The 22,672-nt window shown below is 41.0% G+C and overlaps 1 protein-coding gene across 17 annotated transcripts in view; it reads right to left on the bottom strand.

Moving 5' to 3' along the window:
• The window catches only part of CELF2 (CUGBP Elav-like family member 2), a 134,227-nt gene that overhangs the window by 32,761 nt on the left and 78,794 nt on the right, over positions 1–22,672 (bottom strand). For 16 of the 17 annotated variants that reach the window (XM_085890869.1, XM_085890831.1, XM_085890823.1 and 13 more), the window contains 2 exons: positions 15,755–15,907; positions 15,272–15,344 (listed from right to left, as the gene is read on the bottom strand). In XM_085890869.1, the coding sequence (XP_085746995.1) occupies positions 15,272–15,344; positions 15,755–15,907 (226 nt within the window). The remainder of the gene's footprint in view (positions 1–15,271; positions 15,345–15,754; positions 15,908–22,672) is intronic. The other variant, XM_085890813.1, reaches the window with a different exon arrangement.

Raw genomic sequence — 22,672 nt, 5'->3', positions numbered from 1 at the left:
AAGATATCATTGAAAGACTAGATCTTGGTTTGCAACAGAAACCCGTAATCCCAGTGGCTCAGACTCCTCATTCAGCACCTCGAGGGACCTCCCCCCCACCCCCCCCAATAAGGATATCCAGCAGCTCCACAAAGATGACTGCATAATCTGCAAAATCAAGGTCAGTGATCTTGATATTCCCAAATGATGCACCACTGCTTGATCTTTCTGGCATTCTCCCCAGAATCCAGTCCATACAAGTGCTGAAAAGTGTGGGGGCCAGTACACACCCCTGACAAACTCCAGTAACAACTGGAAATAAGTCCGGGATGGAACCACCACACCTCACAGCATTCTCAGTACCAGAGTATAGTTCAGAAATCAGACTGATCAGTTTTGGTAGCACCCCACGAAAACCAAAAATCCTCCAGAGTGCATCCCAATTCACTGAATCAAACACTTTGTGGAGATCAAATTTATTAGATTTTCGAGCAGCCCCTGCTGAAACTCTCGTCTGTGTTTGGTGAGAACTGAAATAGCAAGGTCATGGTCAATTGTTGACCTCTTTGGTGTAAAGCCCATCTGCTCTTGGCGCTGGTGCTCAAGCAGATGGTGGCTCGTCATATCAAGAATTATCCGAGGAAAGATCTTGCCTGGCGCTGAGAGAATCACCACCCCTCGGTAGTTGTTGCAGTTCTGGTGATCAACCTTCCCTTTCCAGAGAGGGACAGCAAGGCCCCTCGCACAGTCAGATGGGATGATGCCTGCGCTTTAAACAGAGCACAGAACTGCATAGAACGACATGAGTACAGCATTTCCACCAGCCATAAGAAGTTCAGCATGGATGCCACAGATCGCAGGAGCTTTCCCAACTTTCAATTGGTTCACCACAGCCTGTGTTTCCACTAACGAAGGTGGTTCACAGTTGATTGGAGGGTCAGCTATAGGGATAGTTACACCTCTGACATCCAACTCAACAGCTGGTGGGTCATCCTAGTACATACTCTCAAAGTAACCGGTACAACAGGCCTTCACTTCTGATTCCTCTGTCAAGAGCCCACCACCCTCCACATTAACTGCCGTCCACCGAGGAATGGGCTTGGACGAATGAAAATCACAAACTCCTCTGTAAGCAGGATGTGAATCACTTGACCACATCCGATGCTCTATCCCGTCAAAGATTCCCCAAAACGCCCAGACCCCCCAAATCCCCACGAACACCGTTTGCAAACTCATCTACCCTCTGGATCCTTGAGCTTGCCAACATCCAGCCTAGGCTGGGATGGCACCATACTCTTGGATTTAGGCTGCAACTTCAGAGTTGCTACAAATAGCCTGTGGTCGATATTAAGGAACTGAGCACTCCAGTAGACCGTGCAATTCTGAATAATCCTCAAGCGACCATTAACGAGCACATGGTCAATCTCCTTTGCCACACCGCCAGCATTGGTGCAAATCCAGTGATGAGGCTGTGGGCAATGAAAACATGAACCAGCCACCTTAAGTCCATGAATTCTTTCAAAGTCAAGGAACTTGGTGCTATTCTGGTTCACAGTTCCAGACCCATGAGGACCAACACACGTCTCACAAGTATCCGTTAGTTCCAGTCGATGCATTGAAATCCCCCAAAACCAGAAGTGCATCTCGCCTGGGGCACTGATCAACTAGACTCGAGCGTGGCATAGAATGCCTCCTTCACGGTGAGATCACTCACCTCAGTCGGAGCATAAACAGAGACGAGGGAAACATCACCCAAGGAGTGATGAATCCTCGGTCTCATAATACGCTCGTTGACCGGTGTTACCTCAATTATCATGGGAGTCAGCTTATTGGACACAGCTACAGCAACTCCTTGGGAATGGTAACCATCAGAGCAACCAGACAAGTGGCAGGTGTAACCACCCGCCATTATATCACCAATATCCGGTTTCTGAACCTCAAAGAGTGCTGTAATGCCGATGTTCAAACTCTGCAGCTCGGTGATGGCAGATACAGGTGATCATCCTCTCTTAGGGATAGGACATTCCAGACAACCACCTGAAGGGACCACCTCAGGTTAACCCGAGGAGACCACCATCTGGTGGATGACGCATCAGCACCACTCCTGCACATACCACCGCAATCCAAAGGAAGGTTACCATGTACTTTTCCTCACATCATCAAAGAATGGGGGCCCTGAAGACTTTTCTCCAATCCCATCTGGTGAGCTGTACTGTGAAGGGCAGCTGCACAGGACCACTTTGGTCCTGTGGGTTTTCTGTGGTTACCTGTGGCTCCTGTGTGTGTGGGTCCTTTGGGTCCTGTGGCTCCCACAGAGTTGGTTTTCAGTTTTATTGGCGTTTTTTTAACGTGCTTAGTGAAATGAAGCGTTTTATGGTGGCCAGAGTGCAAATCCTGCCACCAACCTCCAACGAAAAAGGTAACCCAACTGCAGAAGGATGTTCGCAGACACAGTTGGGCACCAAATATGGATGGCCTTTGGCTCACAAGGAGCTCCTCCACCCTTTGACAGGTTTTGTTTTTAATCCTGATGGGTCCATATCCATACACCCTCCTCACCAAAAAAAAAAAAAAATCAGGTTGGGGAGACGGTTTAATTTCCGACAACCCATCAATGAAACAAGTTAGTGCAGGTTTACATGGTACTTGTAAGCAAGTCATAGATCGATCTGGCCTGATCTATTGAAGGTGCTCTATTGAGGTTTAAGCTCACAGAAAAGAGATGCATAACATTATACATTATAATGCAGTTAGTCCAAAAACCTGTATTTATGACAAGTTCAGTGTCAGACAGTAAAATTGTTGCAGGTGCAGTATAAGATAGAACATTTCACAATGCAGAGCCTCGCCAGAGTATACAGATTACAGCAAAATCAGAAGTCGTACGGACTCACTCACTCAATGATGTAAAGACAGCATCGTTAAATAGCTTTTCTTGTTATTTTGGCAAGAGTCAAGAATAATGTTACACATCTGAATTTAATGTGTCACCAAAAAAGAGGACCATTGGACCTGTAGCTTATCTGAGCCCTGACCAAATGTTGTAACCCAAATTTTGTAGCATTCTGAAAGGTGGGTCCATAAAAGAAGAATTTGGAGGAAATTTGCACGACTGCCATTTTGACAAACTTCCGGTCACGTGATCGCATGGCCTCTGCAATTTAACATCCCTACCCTGGCCTAATGTTGTAACCCAAATTTGGTAGCATCCTGACTGGTGGGTCTGGAAATGATTTTTGAAGAAATTTACTAAGTCAGCCATTTTGACCATCAAAGTCATGTGACCCGTGACCAGAACGAGATTGAATTCCTTTTACCAGTCAGGAGCGGAAAGTTGCTGCCAACTTTCATCCGGATCAGCCCATCAGTTTGACCAGAAAAGTTGCAAAAGGAGATGGAGGGACGGGTGGGTGGTGCGTGATGACAACACCTTCTCTGGAATTTTAATTCCAGATAAGCTAAATGTGTCAGTAATGGTTCTCATATATATATATATATATATATATATATATATATATATATATATATATATATATATATATATATATATATATATATATATATATATATATATATATATATATATATATATATATATATATATATATATATATATATATATATATATATATATATATATATATATATATATATATATATATGCCTTTCCTTTCATGCAGTGATGCACATGGGGTGCCCGGGTAGTTTAATTTGGCTAAAAATAGTTCATACTAGCAAATACAACCCGTCGCTTCGCTGATTGGAAGAATAAATGGGGGGGGGGGATAAGGAAGTTGGGAGCGAGGAGGAAAGGGAAGGCAGTATGAGGGAAGGGCAAGGGAAGGCAGTGAGAGGGGATGGTCCATCCAGAGATGACCACCATCCAGACAAGTATGGAGATGACCACCATCCAGACACGTATGGAGATGACCACTGTCCAGACATAACCACTGTCCAGATACATGTGGAGATAACCATCTGGGCATAACCACTGTCCAGATAAGTCAAGGGAAGGCAGCGTGAGGGGAGAGTCTGCCCGGATGACAGGTACACTAAGGGGAGTGGAGAAAAAGAGGGCAGGGGAGAGGAAGAGGTGGAGGAGTGGGTGAACGAGGAGGGGTGGGTGAGCGAGCAGGGGCGGATGGGCGAGTAGGGGTGGCGAAGCGGAAAGCAGCATGAAGGAAGGAGAAAGAAGTGTGATGGGAAGGCAGCACGAGGGGAGGGCAAGATATGGCAGTGTGAGGGGAGGGTCCATCCAGAAATAACCACCGTACAGACATGTATGAGGATAACCACCATCCAGACACGTATGGAGATGACCACCCTTCAGACAAGTATGGAGATGTCCACCGTCCAGACATAACCACTGTCCAGAGAAGTCAAGGGAAGGCAGCGTGAGGGGAGAGTCCCTCCGGATGACAGGTACACTAAGGGGAGCGGAGAAAAAGAGGGGAGGGGAGAGGGAGGGGTGGAGGAGTGGGTGAACGAGCAGGGGCAGTTGGGAGAGGAGGGGTGGGTGGGTGAGCGGGGGCGGGTGAGCGGAAAGCAGTGTGAATAAAGGAGAAAAGTGTGTGTGTGAAAGAAGAGAAAGAAGAAGTGAAGTGTGCCCCCTAACAATATGTCCGAATTGGAAAAATGAACACTTTTTTTTTGTTAGCAGTCAGAACTGATGCCAAGTTCAATGCTGGAGCTTAAATTTTGTAATTCGGCTAAGTTTAAGAGATTCTCGAGGTTATGGCATGTGCGGAAATGAAATAAAGCCGCAGACGCTGGCGTCTCTGAGCGTTTATAAGCATTGCAATGCATCCAGTGATTCGTAGCTATGATGAACAGGCATTCGATAATACAAGTACGGAAAGCAAAAAACAAAACCAAAAAGAAACTAGCGTTAAATACTTGTGGCCTGTTCCAAATCAAGGCATGGCTGAGCAGGCCAAAAAACATGGTGGCTTCTGACCCCAGTGAGGTAACCCAGGATATGCCTTAATACCCCAGAGTGAGCTGGCCAAGGATGCACCTGATGAAGGATATAATTAAATAAAGAGTTAATTATCTTCAAAAGGGGTGTTTTAATTAACCCAAACACCCAATTTTCACTCATGCACCTCCTTGGAGTTCCCTTGGCATGCATGTAAAGTTTCAGACTGCAAGGTATCATGGTTTTGGGTTATGGAGGGTGCACACACACATCACACATTTATTATCCCGCTCCCTGGAGGGAGGGAGTGGGATATTGTAATCGTCCGGTCTGTTTATCTGTTTGTTACTTACGAAATCTAAAGATTTCATAAGTATATTGATGACTTCTGTCCTGTGTTTGTGTTTGTGTGTTTATGTGTAGGCACGATAACTCGAGAACGGAAGAAGCTCCCAATGTCAAATTACACCACGTGATTCTGGAGGGTGATGGCTCACGCTGATTAGATTTTGGTCAAAATCGGTCAAAGGTCAAGGTCACAGTGAGGTCAAACATTCGATTTTTGATGGTTTGGTACAGAATCATCGAATAAACTTCTGGTTTGCGTCACTACCTTCTCTAGAGACAGCTTTTATTAGACAAGGTCAGAGGTCAAGTTGACGATTTCGTATGTACCAGTCTATGACTGCTTGTTTGTTTGTCTGTCTGTCTGTTCGCAACTTTATGGCAAAACGGCTTTAGCAAACTATCAAATTTAATCCACAGGTGGGCAATGAACCTTGGACCCCATTAACTTTTGGGTCCAATTGGATCAAAGGTCAAGGTCAAGGTCACAAAAAGATCAAAAACATTTTTCACTCACAACTTCATCAAAAATGATCTGATTTACTCCAAACTAAGCTTATAGTGAACCTTATTATATTTGTCACTTATAATCCTACCCATTCCTATAGTGAAAAATGCATATTTGTGAAGATCGGTAAGGTCTGAAGTTTTGGGGGTCATGGTCATCGGTCAAAATTACAAATTTTCCATTCAAACTAAAACATGGTTACGAAAATACAACTTTACGGGAAAACGGCTGGCTCAAACACTGTCAAATTGTATCCACAGGTGGGTAATGAACATTGGACGACCCCATTAACTTTTGGGTCCAATTCGGTCAAAGGTCAAGGTCAGGTCACGAAAAGGTCAAAATCATTTTACGGTCATAACTTCGTCAAAAATGGTTTAACTGACTTCAAATTAAGACTAAAATATTCCTAATAATCAACATTCAGGTTAAGGATGTATTAAATTTAAATTTGATCCCCAAAATAACTTCATGCTTTAAATGGGTGGAATTTGTTGTGCCTGGCACCACTTGTTAGTATAGATATAGTAAAAGTTAACATGTCGAACCATGACCATGAAGCAGTATATATGTAAAGTCAGGAAACCAATCATAAAGAGATAAACCCCCTGTACAAGGAGTGGAGGTAAGAAGAGTCCATAGCTCTTGACAACATGCAAACCCAAAAAGACAGAGTGAATGTACGACACAAATTATAAAAGGATTAACAGTCTCCAAGTTTGATATAATTTGCATATTCAAGGTGAAAAACCAACTTGTGTTTAAATTAGACAAAATGTTATTGTGATATTAGCCATATTTGTTGAACCATGCCTAAAGCCGGTTGGGGAAACTAATTCAACCCATAGTCTTTACACCATACCTCAAACCAAAGGCAGTGCAGGCAAACACACTCTGCAACAGATGCAGATAACTTTGACACAAGTCACCGTTAAGGTGAAAAATGAACTAATATTTAAATTGGATACAACGTTATGGTCATGTTAGACAACTTCATTGAAATGTCCTCAAGGCAGCTTTGGGGGGTGCAATATTAAAGTTAAACTGCATGCAGCCTCACTGACAAACACACACAGATTAAGATACCCTCTCCCATATCTTTGGGAATGGGAAAAGGCAAACAATAATAATAATAATAAAATAATTATATGCATGCTGTACAACTGTGAGCAATTATGCCAGGGCCCAAGCTACCCCACTTTAATCGGCCATGTGACCCACGACGTCATTGGTATCAAACTTGTATTCTCCATGGGTAGTCAGTCAATCACATATTTAAAGTTTCTTTCTGATTGGACAAGGTTCATTTCTCTATCGAATATGGGTGCCAAACCACATGACCTATGAAGTTTTAATTTTCAAACCATATTCCCCATATTGAGTAGATTTTATACAGCAAGTCACCAATTTACTTTGTGCTTCGTTTCGACCATACACCGTTAACACAGAATGGAGAACAGTCCATTGAAGTTGAGCTCGTCCGGTATAATAGCATACAAAATGTTTCAGTACCTAGTGCCCCTTGTGAATTTTTTTTTAATACAGCAGCACGCTGCCTGCCAGTATAGAAGTGACGTCGCATCGCCTGCGAATGGAGAACTCTCCCAGTCTCACCCTGTGGTAGTGTGCACTTAAGTATGTGCTTAAGCATGTCCCATATCTACTTTAGTGAAGTTCAAGTTAAGTTAGGGTGACCAAAAAATTTCCCTGACAATGCACCCCCAAACCCCCACGATAACACTATTCATCACCCTCAAAAACTTTGGTGTTGATTGGATGATTTTGAAGCACCCAAATATGACTGGCATACCACTTCACAGATGACATTGTTGTTGTCAATATTTATTCCCCATGGAGCGCACCTGACATGTGCGAAGTTTCACTTTTTCATACAGATTTTGGAGAAGACTATGTCTAAACTTTTTCAGCGAATATTTAAAAGCAAGTAAAAGTGCAAAATGGTGGTGGGATGATGCTGATGAATAAGAAAAATAATAATTTGAACAAAATCAATCGGGTACCAGCCAGGATAGCTTGGTCCCATAATAACTAGATGCATGCTTTATAATTGCAAGCAGTTATGCCGGGGCCAAAGTCGTCCCACTTTGATCGGACATGTGATCCACGATGTCATCGGAATCAAACTTGTTTTCTCCATGCGTAGCTGATCACATATGTGACCCTCCAGTACAAAACCAGTCGGAAGTTGCAAAAATTCAATATCGAATTATTGGGTTTATTTGAAATCCCATAAAATAAGCTTCACAACGGTGTATCATACATAGTGGTCCGTCACAAAGTGACCGAGATATCTTACGATGAAATTTGAGAAACTATTGCTCGTATACGTTGCGAAGGATTTTGTTTCTCAAACTCCAGAAGTTAATATCCGGTTATTTCGATTTTCCCAATAACGTGTGTTGTAAAACTTCATCGAAAGATATCTCGGTCAGTTTGTGACGGACCACTATGTATCATACACCGTTGTGAAGCTTATTTCATGGGCTTTCAAATAAATCCAATAACTCAATATTGAATTTTTGCGACTTCCGACTGGTTTTGTACTGGAGGGTCACATATTTGAAGTTTTGCATTGATCATAAAAGGTTTTTTTTTTGACAATGTGGCTGCTAGACCAGATGACTGATGACGTCATCTTTAAAAAATATATAAAAATTAAAAATGGGTAATCAATCACATATTTAAAGTTTCACATGGATCGGATGAGGTATATCTTTTCATTCTAATGTGACCTATTTTTCTATCCAGACCACATGACCGATGGCATTTAAAATTTCAAGCTATATTCCTCATGGCTAGTCAATCATACTCTACCGGTCAAAAGTTTTAGAACACCCCCATTTTTCAGTTTTTAGTGAAATTTAAGCAGTTCAAGTCCAGTGAATAACCTGAAATGCTACAAAGCTAAGTGGTGAACTGCCAGAGGTTAAAAAAAGTTTAGGTTACCAAAAACTGGAAATAATGTAAATTTCAGAGTTGTTAAAAACTCTTTTCAGGGAACAAGTAATGGGTTAGAAACTGCAGCTGTTCTGCAGCAATGGAAGTAAAGTAAGCCTTGAAAGTTGATGCAAACAATTCCGCCAGGTGTCCCAACTTTTGTTGATCAGTTACAAACCCTCTGTCTGTATAAAAGCAGTGTTGGAACAGACTGTGTTGCTAGACCCTCTGAAGCATTATTTGGATGATTGCACTGCAAGAAGTAGTATATTGACTATCATTATGGCAAGAAAAAGACAATTAACAAAGGAAGACAGGCAGACCATTATAACCCTTAAAAATGTAGGTCTTTCCTTTAGAGAAATTGCAAAGTAAACCAAGGTGTCAGTGAGTAGAGTTTCCTACAACATCAAAAGGCACTTGTAAACTGGAGGAACCTCTGACAGGAAGAGGTCTGGCAGACCCAAAGCCACAACACAATCAGAAGACAAGTTTCTGAGAGTCAACAGCTTGCGTGATCGGCGGCTCACAGGACAGCAGCTTCAAGCACAGCTTGACACTGGTCGGAGTAAGGAAGTCTCAATTTCAACTGTGAAGGGAAGACTTCAAGCTGCAGGTTTGACAGGTCGAGTGGCAGTAATAACGCCATTGCTAAGACGGAAAAATAATAAAAAGAGGCTTGCCTGGGCCATGAAGCACTGCCAGCGGACTACTGAAAACTGGAAGGTCTTATGGACTGATGAATCAAAATTTGAAATCTTCGGTTCATCACGCAGGGTTTTTGTACGCCTTCGAGTAGGTGAAAGGATGGTTCCTCAGTGTCTGACACCAACTGTCAAACATGGAGGAGGAAGCGTGATGATCTGGGGCTCTTTTGCTGCATCCAGAGCCGGCGAGTTGCACAGAGTGACTGGCACCCTGAACCAAAAGGGTGACCACAGAATTTTGCAGAGCTATGCAATAGCTGTAGACCCTCTGGTCTACACCTAGTTGGTCAGGGGTTCATCCTACAGCAAGATAACGACCAAAAACATACCTCCATGTTATATCAGAACTACCTCAGAAGAAAAGAACAAGACAGTAGGCTTCAAATCATGGAATGGCCAGCACAGTCTCCAGACTTAAACCCCATTGAGCTGGTTTGGGATGAACTGGACAGAAGGGTGAAAGCAAAGCAACCTACAAGTGCAACACATTTGTGGGAACTTCTGCAACAGTGTTGGGAAGAACTTTCCGAACAATATTTGATTTACATTGTGGAAAGAATGCCACGAGTATGTTCGGCTGTTATATCTGCAAAAGGTGGCGACTTTGATGAGTCAAAAGTTTAGATTAAATTTTGTTCAACAAAACGACTTCACGATTTATTTTTATCTGCAATTGTTTATTTGTTCTTTGCTTTAATTTCAGAGTACATTGAAACAATAAACTGCTTAAATTTCAGTAAAAACTGGAAAAATGGGGGAGTTATAAAACTTCTGACCGGTAGAGTATATATATATATATATATATATATATATATATATATATATATATATATATATATATATATATATATATATATATATATATATATATATATATATATATATATATATATATATATATGTATGAAGTTTCGCATTGATCTGATTGGCCATTCTGGAGAAGCTTTATAAAGGTTTCTCGGTTTAAAAATATATATTTAAAAATGGCCGTCAGACCATGTGACCAATGATGTCATCAATTCAATTTGCAACTAATTTCTCAGTCGATCACCCACAATAATTTTCGTATTGATCGTTATCAAGCTTTATTCTCGACGTTTGAGTATGGCTTCCATGTCTTGTGATGCCCTGACAGATATTGGGCTGGCATTTCCACAGATCCATGTATTGAACAACTGTCTATGAGTGTGATAACTGAGTGGACTAACAAGAGGCCTGGGCAAGGAAGAACATCGACGCCTGGTATGACTTATCTACACCAGTGTGTGCCAGTGTCAATGCTGCTATGCAAAACTTCCCCACCGTATTCCATAAAACAAGTGAGCAACACCAAGAGATGGGAAGCGCTCGACAAAAGTAGAGCAGTTCCTTCAATCCAACAATCCTTTCAATGACAACCAGTGTCTCCAGAACATTGCAACTGGTGTGTGTAAGCAGACAGAGCAGTCAATGTCGATGATGCTGCCTTGGTTGGGATAAAGATACTTATGGCAATGGCAGGAGAAAATGTGCTCGATCATGTACTGACAAAAAAGGCACAAGCAGTAACCATGGCTGCCGACCATTCATTCAACGTTGGCAAAGAAGAGGTGAACATACATCCAAATCTCTGCTACAACGCATTGTGATTACGGCTTGCGCAATGGAGACGTGCAAGAGCCATTTCGTACTGAACTTTGTGTATACTCTTCAGCTGTATTTGAGTCAAGTCATGCAATGCTGTAAGCTGACAAACCATCATTAGCAGAGTCCTTGTGGTCACTGACACAACAAGATAAAGATGTACCAGCACAGGCACCTACCCAATAAGTTTTGGGTGGTGTTACCTTCCTTTATAGAGTGCCGAGGAAAAAAAGGGGCAGACCTATGAAGTGATATGCGAGAACTACGCTGATTATGCTCGTAATCATCATCAACAAGCCATCATAGTGTTTGATGGCAACTCAAGTGGGCTTTCAACAAGACAAATCAAATCGCACATGAAACGGTCAAAGCACTTCAGTTGGCCAGAATCAAACGGAAGACCAAATACTGCATTGGAGTCATCAGAAGCAACCCAAATAAGTAAAGAGCAAATATGGAGTAATCAGGAGGAACCTGGATAGGATTCAGATTTCAGCCGCTACTCCTCTACCCTCAAGAAACCCATCCATGCACAGCCAAGTTCGCCTTGTAGAAAGTTTGCTGCAATAATTCACTTCTCCTCCATAGATAGCTAAAGAATGAGCCATAACGAGTAAGAGATGAAATAAAAGAAAAAGCAAGAATTAGAATGAAAAAAAAGAGAAATGTGATAAAAGATGTATGAAAGGAACAAAGAACAAAGATGTCCGGAAGAACCCGGGCAGATACATTTCAGCAGTTATTGCTCACGCATAAACGCAGCAACAGGTACAAGCTCCCAGAGGTCCGTCAATGGGGAAGCACAGTCCACAAAGCACTTGGTCATGGTACAATCAAATACATTCCGCATTAGAGTCATCAGAAGGAATCTAGATAGGATTCAGGTTCATTTTACAAGCTCAAAAACAAGTTCATCATGCCATAAACGAGTAAAGACTCTTCAAAATAAAGGCTGCCAAATCTATTCCAAGGCTGATGCAGATTTGTCACTGGTCCAGATCATGCAGATGAAAAGCAAGCCATCTTGGTGAGAGACGATACAGATCTGCTTCTTAGTTTCCTCCATCACACACCTCTGAATGCAACGCACAGCATCTTCTTTCATCCAGAATCTAAAAAGAACTCCAAGTGGATACTAAGATGCTGGAACATTCACCAAGAAAAATTGTCCCTGAAAGAAGATGCAAGTTGTGTGACAATATTCTCTTTGTCTACAGTCTACACCATTCTTGGGTCTGACATGACATCAAGGGTATTCAGCATAGGGAAGGCAGTTGCACTGTAGAAGATCACGTCTGACGACTCCTTCCTTGTGCAAGTTAAGATCTTCAACATGGAGAGTGTAAACCGTGACTATGTAGTGCAGGCTGGAGATGAAGCCCTGATCCATACAGTACAGGCTGGGGAAGATAATCTGATCGACAACAGCGCTCCTGGTGAATCAATAGATTACCTGCAAATGACTCGATAACTCTACAAGGTTGCCTCAAGCACACTGAAGTTAATCCACAAACTCTGTCTCCAACATGCGGAGCAGTAAAATATTATAATATGCATATATACCATCAAGTCCAAAGATGGAAGAGGCAGGGGGCTACTTTCAGAAATGTGGGGTTGGGAAATTAAGAATGGGGAAACTGATCCAATGCATGACTGATGGGTCCCACTCCTGCTGAACCTCTTTTGTATGCTCTACACTGTAACTGCAAGACACGACACGCTACCATGTCATGTTCATGCTGAATATGACCTCAAAAGCACCCTTGCATGTGGGGGATGTAGAAATGGACCTCATGCTGAGTTTCAAGACTAGCAACTCGTACAATTGTGAATTATACCAGTTATTTGATTTTTGTCTCATCTAATCACCCGTGCTTGGTTTCAAAAATGTCATGCTGGTGTGTGTCACTCTTCTGTCAGGCTCGTGTGCAGAATAGTTTTTTTTTTTTTTTAAATTGTGCATTTACATGCCAGCCATATTGGATTGGAGTAACAAAGGGGTCATTGTCATGCAAATTAGCTGTCTGATAAATTTATAATACCTTAAATATATGTTTAGAGCTTCAAGTCATGTGAAACATTTTATCATTGGCAAGGTTACAACACAATATCGTTTTTTATTGAATCGTCAGATATAAACAATTTCCAGAAAACAACACGCATGTCTCGTCTCCCTCGGATTATTCGTGCCCAAAAACCTGTTTCGCACTTTAAATCATCTGAAAATTCTCTCAATACAGTATACAAAGTTGTGGTCAATCACAGTATTTGCTAATTCGTATGGTGGCCATTTCAAATTATGCAAATTAAGAAAAATCCCACCAATGAGATTTTTTGGGGCTTTCAGCTATTCCTGACAATTTTCTGGACTAAAATTATTTTAGGGTTGAAAATCATTTGTAACGAGTCAAACAATATTTTGACTGAACTAATATGAAAGTATTTTCACTTTCCATGTTGTTTCATAAAATCTGAAGTTAAACCTCACCACACCCATTTTCGCTGTCTGGCAAAAGTGAATGTCAAAGTTGAGAGTAAATGTATGGGATAATAATACATTCCACATTAGCATTTTTGTGAATGAAGTTGTTAATTGAGTGTAGTTAAACATTCCCTAAAAGATAAGTGAAATTGAATTTGATGGTAAAGTTTTTGGATAATAACTGGCATAAGTCACAATTATACCATTACACATCATCCCCAATCAAAAACCATGATCTTTTCTAACCCAAATAACCCCCCACCACCCCACCCATTCAAACCCAACCCCAAGTACTACTCCTTTCAGGTTTCCAGTTTTTCCCTCATAGGATTTTCCTTCTGTATCCATCTTGTCCACCCCATGAATCCCCTCCTGCCCACACCCATCGTTTCTTCAAGTCTCCCCCTATCTTGTCCTTCAACTCCACTGTTTCCTATGTATGGGTAAGGGTTGACCACAAGTGATGCTCTACCCTTTCCAAGATTCCTCAAAACACCCCAATAGGACTGCTTGCAAACTCCCTCTGATCCTTGACCTTGCCAACACCCAGCCTAGGCTGGGATGGTACGATTCTCCTGGATTTTTCCCAGTGCGAGTAATGACCATACCCTGATGCCCCCCCCCAACCCCATCTCCTGTTTCTTTTGTCCTGTTACATTCTGATCCATTCAGTTACATACTAGCTCTTCCATAAGCCATGACAATGTATACAAAAAAGTACTTTAACATTCATATGAGAAAAAGGCTCTTTGAAGAGCCAGAATCAGCAAACAGCAACATTCGTGAATTGAAGCTTCGCTTGTCGATATTTGGTTGAAGGGAAGCCTGCTTTGTGAATTTGCCTGACTCTGCTCTGGCTCATCGGGGTACGGCTTCAATGCAGCAAGATTGGAACCGAGGGGCATGCACACAAGTTCGACTCTCATTTTCTGCATTCCATATTTGTACAGACTGGTGCAAAATCGGCCTTTTCAGCAAACAATGGTTACATTATTACGAATGACTATTTCGAGCTACAACAGTTGAAGCGGCACCACAATTCGTTGACAATGAACGAACAGGAGAGCAAGCCGTGCTCGCAAGGCCGCAGGACTTGGAACAAGAGAACAAGCCAAGCCTACAAGGCCACAGGAATTAGCACTAAAAGCAAGCAGCCCATCTTGTTTGTGGCATTGAGAAGAAAAAAAAAAAAAGAAAAAAAAAAAAAGAAAAAAAAAGAAATGGCGCATAATGCACGCAGCAGGACGCAACACAAGGGCAGAATGTACACAGCGAGTCAACCAAAAAACACTAATCCCTTTTATTGTCCAAGTTATTGCAGCGCGTGTGCATGCACACTGCATTTCAAAAGCGATAACAGCAGCATATGCCGACATTCTTAAGAACCTCATCCAGCAAGATCTCATAAGAATGTCTCAAGATCAAAGGGCATTGAACATAGATTACATCACAGCATCCTTGGGCATTGTAGTGATGACATGCGAGCAGTGCAGCATCCTCACCTCAATACCTTGTATCATGATCATGGAACGTCATCAGACAACCTCCAAAATGCATGCAACAGCCCAATAGCAAAAAAAAACAAAAAAAAAAACAACAAAAGTAGATAGGAAACGTTTAGAAAAAAAGAAAAGAAAAATAAATTGACAGACTGGTGTACAGAGACGAGAAGACAATAAAAATGATGACAGGGCTCAATGTTGGAAAGCAAAAAGATGTCTCAAATCAAATCCTCATAAAGGCCACCTCACCTGCCATCTGCTGGAGGCTGTTGAATGCACCCAGGTTCCCAGTGAGTGCTGCTTGCAGTAGCTGCAAATAAAGCTGGACATTTCAACGGCACAAACACGCACGGAAGAAACGAAACGTCAGGCCCGGCTGAGGACATCACACCAACAAGACACACAAAAGAAACAGGCCACGTCAGTAGCTGGCAGAAGCCGGTGGGCATGTCGCATGCGAAGCAGTAAAGCCTCCATGCCTGCCATGACATTTTAAAATAATAAAGATACCATTAAAAGAAAAGCTACGAATATTTAATATTATCAGGATCCTGGTGTGAATATGCAAGGGTTCAAAACCGCAATTCTGACTATGCGTAAATCCTGGTTTTCAATAAAGCAGCTCTGGTCCCCAGAAAGGCCAGGCACGAAGACAAATAATATAATAAACCCCCTCAATAATAATTTTTAAAAGGCATGGTGCCACGCGCGTGATAGCATGCACGTACGTACTGCCAGGTACTGTGGGCCCAATGTGTTCATGCTGGCCAAGCTGCCCCAGGCGTTCAGCTGCTGCATCTGCTGTGCGATCTGTTGTTGCAGTCGACGATTCTCCTTGTCTTTAAGTGTGTCAGCAAATTTTACCACAAGCGGTGCCGAGCAGCTCTGTCAAAAATAAATAAATAAATAAGTGGGGGTGAAAAGAAGAAGAAAAGGAACAAGGATCAGGCTTGGTCGATTAACCATGTGTACCGTGTACACGTACACACATTGCAATACAGGTACCGTCACAAATCATTTGTTTACAAAATGCACAATAATCAGCGCATTCGACGAATTTGCACATCGCGGAACAACGGAACATCTGTGCTCCGTTTAAGCCAAATGGGACAGATAAAAAAAATTCCAAACATTTAGCTCCAGCAAAGCAGGCCTCCATTGCATACATTTGTCAGAAGCCATATTTATAAAGGTCTTTTTGCTTGAAGTGCCCATTGCACACCGAACAGATGTCAGAATTTGCTTCAAATGCTTAAGCTTTTCACCAATACAATTATTTTAGCCACCGAAAAGTGCATGTCAAATGTTGACATTCTTCACACTCGTGCTCTAATGTAGATACCAAATTAAAAATTGCACTTCTACAACCTCCACACGTACCCCTTCCCCCCACCCCATTCCTCCTCCTCCCCACCTTGAACCAAATCCACAAAATGTGGATCGCTTCCCTGAAAGAAGTCACACTACAATATCTTGGATCTCATGTTCACTTAATTCTTCGTTATCTCAACAATGTGCATGAAAGCACATTATTGAACCAGTGAGGTTTTTTGGGGGTTTTTTTTTTTTTTGCTTGTATAATGTGGTCAGTGTGTCTCGTTACCTCCCACTGCCTTACGGTCAGTTAGCAAAATAATTCTGCATTGTTGCCTTACAGATAGGCAATTATACCGGGCATGAGCAAATACATAGTGGAACAGCATGTGGTAGTCGGCACGTGTAATCACGAAAGGCCACGACACAAACAATTATGTTTCACTCAGTAACGTTCAGGAGGTTGGTTTATGTTGTGAATAAAAATGGTAAAACACGTCATCACGATATCCATCATCAGAATAAATTTCAAGAAGTGGAAAAAAAAAATAAAAATACATAATATAATTTAACATTATATACATGTGTAAACAGAGTCCCAACGTTTATGGAACCACTTTCTGTGCTTTGAGTGAAATTTTTAAAAAGGTTCCTTGGAAGCAAGCAATTTCTTTAAAAAAAAAAAAAAAAACATCGAATCGGGTGTGATACTCATTGGAACCTTGACGCTCAAGCAATTCTTCAAGTTGACACCCAAAGGCACATTCTAAGCAAATGGCATTTGAAGTCAACATTAGAAACTGAAAGTAGTAAAGATTGCTGGGATAAAGGAGTGCTCATGGGAGGTGGGGACGAGGGGTTGGGGGGTAAGGATAACAGAAAAATAAAAAATAAAAATGCTACATTGTGCTGCAACTCATCCAGCTGCTCAGAATCTACACCTTAAAGACTTCACAGCTCGAGTTTTGTATATTGTGAGCTCCGTACACAGCATAAGGTCATGCCATTTTCCATGCAGTGGGCTGGCATTCAATTTGGTTCAATTGCGGCGCGATAGATACGGTCACCCGACCACCAAAGCGGCATCAAAAGCTGCCATTTTAACAAGCCTCTGGGCCACGCAACAAGAGAGGAGAGGTCATTGTGTAGCGAGAGGGGGAAACCAAATCAGAGGGGAAAGCGCTTCATCACACGTCAAGCATGCTTTCTGCTGTGCTACGAACATCTTCAAAAACAAGTGGAAAAAAAAAGAATTCAACACAAGCAGTATAAAATTCCTATTTGGGCAGACATGTAGGCATATTAATAGCAATTAAATAATAATAATAATAAAAAAATAACAGCAGCAAATTTTGCAACACGATCAACAGAAATCAAAACACTTCAAAGGAACTTTTTCCCCCCAAGCGACATGACAGTAAGTGCAAGTAACAAGCAAGAGAACACTTCATAAATTAACGTTAAAAATTTTTTCAAGCAGTCAAACTTTTATTAAAACAAAAGCAAACCAACTTTCCTGCACTTTCAGCCACAAGTATAATCAAATTATTCCTCAAACACCCCAGCTGACCTACGGCGTTGGGCTGACTGTGATCTGTTCGAGGTCAGTCGCGACTCCCTACACTCGCGGGGAGGTGGGTGGTATTCGCATAACATTACATGGCGGAGGTGGTTCAATTGCACTCTTCCCTTCAGGGCTTCAAAAGCAAGCAGTGCACCACCATCGCTACCTTGCAATATTTCACTCCCCCATCTCACAGGTTACTGCTTCCTCCCGTCCGTCCCTCTTTTGTTGTTCGCTCATTCCCTTGCTTGTTGTATAAAATTGCAGCCTGTGCCACTGCATTGCCTTTATACTGTCAATTTGCTCTTACACGAGCCTCAATTTTGTATAAAAAGGGGCAAACTGTGACACAATTAAATGAAATTTATTGTGTAACTAAGTGCACAGATATTGCCAGGAAAAAATATTGAGCACTTTCAGCCTGGGAAGTGATGGGGGGAGGGGGTCAAAAATGACCCCTACTCGTGTCGAAATTTCGCAATTTCTCCGTATCCCCCATAAATTGCTACTGTTTGACTTTTTTATTTTTCTTTGAAGTCTTGTGTGTTTTGATACTAAATTAATGCAGAAAAAAAAAATCTTGAAAATGGGCATGAAACTAGAACGGCACTCGGAAGAGCACATACCTCCACCAGGCTGAACAGGTTACGTCTTGAAGCCCACTGATCGGCCGGATCTGCACTCGGACCTGAACCAAAATCTAATCAGTTTGTTCTTGTCACCAAACCAACTCATTCTATTCACCAAGTTTCATCCGAATCAGTTCATAACCCTTTGGAAATCTCGTGCTAGATACGTTTTTTGGTCTCATCGCTCAATGGTGAAAAGCCAAATTAATATATATATATATATATATATATATATATATATATATATATATATATATATATATATATATATATATATATATATATATATATATATATATATATATATATATATATGATGGCAGTCTGATCCAAATTTGCATTTTCCAAAATCTAATCAATTCATCCTTGTCACACACCCATCCTGTCCACTAAGTTTTATCATAACATGTCCATAACTTTTTGAGATCTTGCTCACAGAAAGAAAGACAGACAGACGGGTGAAAACATGATACTTTCGGTGGCAGAGGAAATTTGCTTATATACTTAATTAATAATTTAAAAACCTAGACATTAAATTGGTAATTCAATGATGACCCCCCCACCACCACCCTCCCCTTCAGTCTAAACATACTTCAATAAAGCCCAGCCTAAATATGGTTAAATAATACATTCAACCTGCTATAGAGCAGAAACGTGCATGTTGTACACAGTGAAAGCGCATTGTAAGAAACCGATTGATCAATTAATTAATTAATTAATTCACACCACATTGCCTTCATTCAGCATTTATGGAATAGTCAAGCATAACACATAGTTCTTAAGGTTTAGACAATTCTATATACTGGCTATACATGTGTAAGGAAAAATTGGGTGGGGGGGGGAGGGATTGGGAAATGGAAATTACATTATTATATGCTTTATTTGCTCAAACCAAAAGGGTGCAATAATTCAACGATTCTTAAAGTATTATGGAGGAACCAGAATAGAGTATGGTTTAACAACAAACTCAGATAAACACCGTATGCAATACATAACAGGTAAACAGGTGCTTTCAAGCCATCTCTGCAGTGGGTGGAGAAAGTGTTCAAAATTGGTTTCAAACGGTTGCTCATAAAACAAGACATACACAGCAAGCAATGCCATGGAGAACTACAACAGCACACGCCAGCATTTTATGCAGTTTGTTCAATTGCCTAAAGCAATTTAGGCATCAGTTTGATGTAATAGCAAGTAGTAATTGTTGTCTTATGAGGCATGCAGATGATCATCAGGTTTCTCTCCAAAACTGCAGAAAACTGTGGCAATCATCTGTTCAACAGGAAGATAGATCGGAAAACAAGTGAACGACTGCCCATGATTTTGTACGATCATGTCAAATGAGGGGCACACGTTTAAACCCCAGTGTTAAATGATCACGATTTGCTCCTAGTCACAGAACGTTTGTCATACCGAGCCGCATCGGTAAAGAATGGCAGGTCATTGTCAGCTTGTCATTCTTTCGGTGGATAGCAATTCTACCAATCTGCAATTGCAGCGCCTGATGGGGTGAGACCATTGACATCTCCCATTCCTAAAGTGAATTTCCATATATTCTACATTTATTTTTTTTGACAATCTCAAAGCATCACCCTATAGTGAAGCACAAAACTTTCCTTAACTTCAGCAATTTGTTCAGGGGGTGACATCTGATGGACAACCTGACTTGTGGATCATTTTCAATCAAATTGGGTCCGTGCTGGAAAAGCACCACATTGCAACTTGGCCAAGTACTGTACACATCAATGATTTACCTTTTTCTTACTATTATTGTTCATGATCAATATTTTAAAATATTCAGTTGAAGAATATCACAATATAGCCAACTTTAAAGTGAAAAATTATATATTATTTAATATTTTGTAATATGTTGGTTATGAGCAAAAATGCAAAGCTTTGGAGATTCCTCAAAACAATGCTGACAAGGCTTGGGTAAAACATTGAAATCTATCTAAAACTATATAATTTCAAATTTTATGCATAACAAACGTGCATAAATTAGAAAAAAAAAAAAACTATTTGATGCTACTGGGGCTCATCTACAAATTAAATACTTGTATAATGCCAATCGCTCTCTTTCTCCCGATTCCTCCCCACCCCATCCCACACCACCCCACTTATATCCCATACATACATCTCCCTTCTTGCCCTCCCACTCATTTTCAGTCTGTCAATTTGCCAACACCCACCCCCTGCAAACGAAGTGAATGGCCAATTTGCAAAATCACATAGACATTTAAAGCTGACATCATCAAAGGTTCAAATTTAAGCTAAAGTTTCATTTTAATACATGTTGAGTTGCGCAAAGCAAAGCATGACAGCAAGAACAAAATGCCAAGCTTTGCCTTGTAATAGCCACACCAGAATACCATGACAACACAGACATGAAAGCAGAAACAAGAATACATTTCATAAAGCAAGACTTGAAGGAATGCTGGTACACTGCAAAACTGGAAGAGGAAATGGAAACGGTGAACAAAATGGAAGAGGTTCAGAGGAAGTGCTCCAACGAGTAGTGTGTAAATAAACAAAGTGCTCATGGCAGGATGATACGTCATAAGAGGCTAGAGAGACACTCGGTAGAGCTCATACCTACGCCACGTAATGCCTGATCCACGAAAACTTATCGGGCCCATTACATTTTTGAGATATCTTGCTATACATCGTTTTTGAGCCTGATCTCTCAATGGTGAAGAACCACTAAATATTTCCTGTATCTGGATCTGGATCTGGATCTTCACCAAAGTCAAATCAATTTGGCCTTGCCACACACCCAACCTGTCCACAAAGTTTCATCTGAATCCGTCCACAACTTTTTGAGATATCGTGCAATATATTAGTTTACCCCTTATCTCTCAATGGTGAAGAATCACTAAAAAATTTTTTTTATCAGATCCAGATCTTCACCAAAATTGAATCAATTCTTCCTCGTCATACATTTAACATGTTCACCAAGCTTCGTCCGAATCCGTCCACAACTTTTTGAGATATCGTGCACACAAACAAACAAGACGACATAGTCACGATACTTGCAAAATCCATAAACCAAATTTGACCTTAAAAATCATTCACTGGTTGAATTCAGTGACCTGAAATATAAATCTTCTTCAAATTTCAAAGCAATCAGATGAAAATTGAGGATTTTAGAAATACCACATTAGTTGTTGACCTTTGACCTATGTTGACCTTTTGACATTTTGACCTCAAAAACGAAAGTCTTCTTCCTTATGACAAACTATACCATGTGGTGAAATTTCGTGAAGATCGGTTTAAAATTGTGACCTGTAGGCGACAGACAGACAGACAGACAACCAAAATCGACTGGTCAATACACTTGAAAAATCTTCTATTTTTGCAAGTAACAAACAAACAAACAGAAAGGGGTGAAAAAATAACCTCCTTCACCTTCAGTGGCAGAGGTAATAAAAGTCCATACCCTCTAAGAGCAGCTATTCGTCACAAAGATTGCAAATAATTGTATGGAACAACATGCTGGAGCCTGGAAAAAAGAATGTGAATACAGTACTCTGCTGGACATTCCCAATGTATGAAAGTTGAAAGGAATAAACACATCCTCATTTAACTATCGTGCAGTACTTACAAGGACAAATCACATATCATCACAACAGTATAATTTGCATCCCACGATTTGGACAACATTCAAGATCAATCTTCAGAATGGTGGACTCTCCAAAACATACAAACAAATAAAATATCTTACAATTGGTGTCTCATTACAACAAACATGATTCTTGGACGACGAGCAATCGAATATCCATTTTGCGAGAACTCCACCCGACCAACGACCCCCCACATGAGAAAACAATATATCCCACGAACATAAAACATCCCGAAACATGTTCTTTTAACAGGAGATATATGTTTAAAGTATTTGGCCTGCAGTGTTTTTATTGCCAAAACAGTAGATATATATATATATATATATATATATATATATATATATATATATATATATATATATATATATATATATATATATATATATATATAGTTGCGGGCCAGGGGTCGGTGGCGAGAATGACCACGAGGTGGGGAAAGCTGCGTCGTCTCCACCAGACTCCACGGAATTGGAGGCCGCCGCTCCGGATAATTCCGTGACACGGCGGGTCACTGAACCGACCTTGG

Source organism: Eptatretus burgeri, chromosome 1 (assembly GCF_056783735.1).
Source record: "Eptatretus burgeri isolate ZD-2024b chromosome 1, Ebu_testis_v1, whole genome shotgun sequence".
In the NCBI taxonomy this organism is placed as follows: domain Eukaryota; kingdom Metazoa; phylum Chordata; class Myxini; order Myxiniformes; family Myxinidae; genus Eptatretus; species Eptatretus burgeri.
The sequence above is the reverse complement of the archived record's forward strand: the minus strand, read 5'-3'. Positions and strand labels throughout refer to the sequence as shown.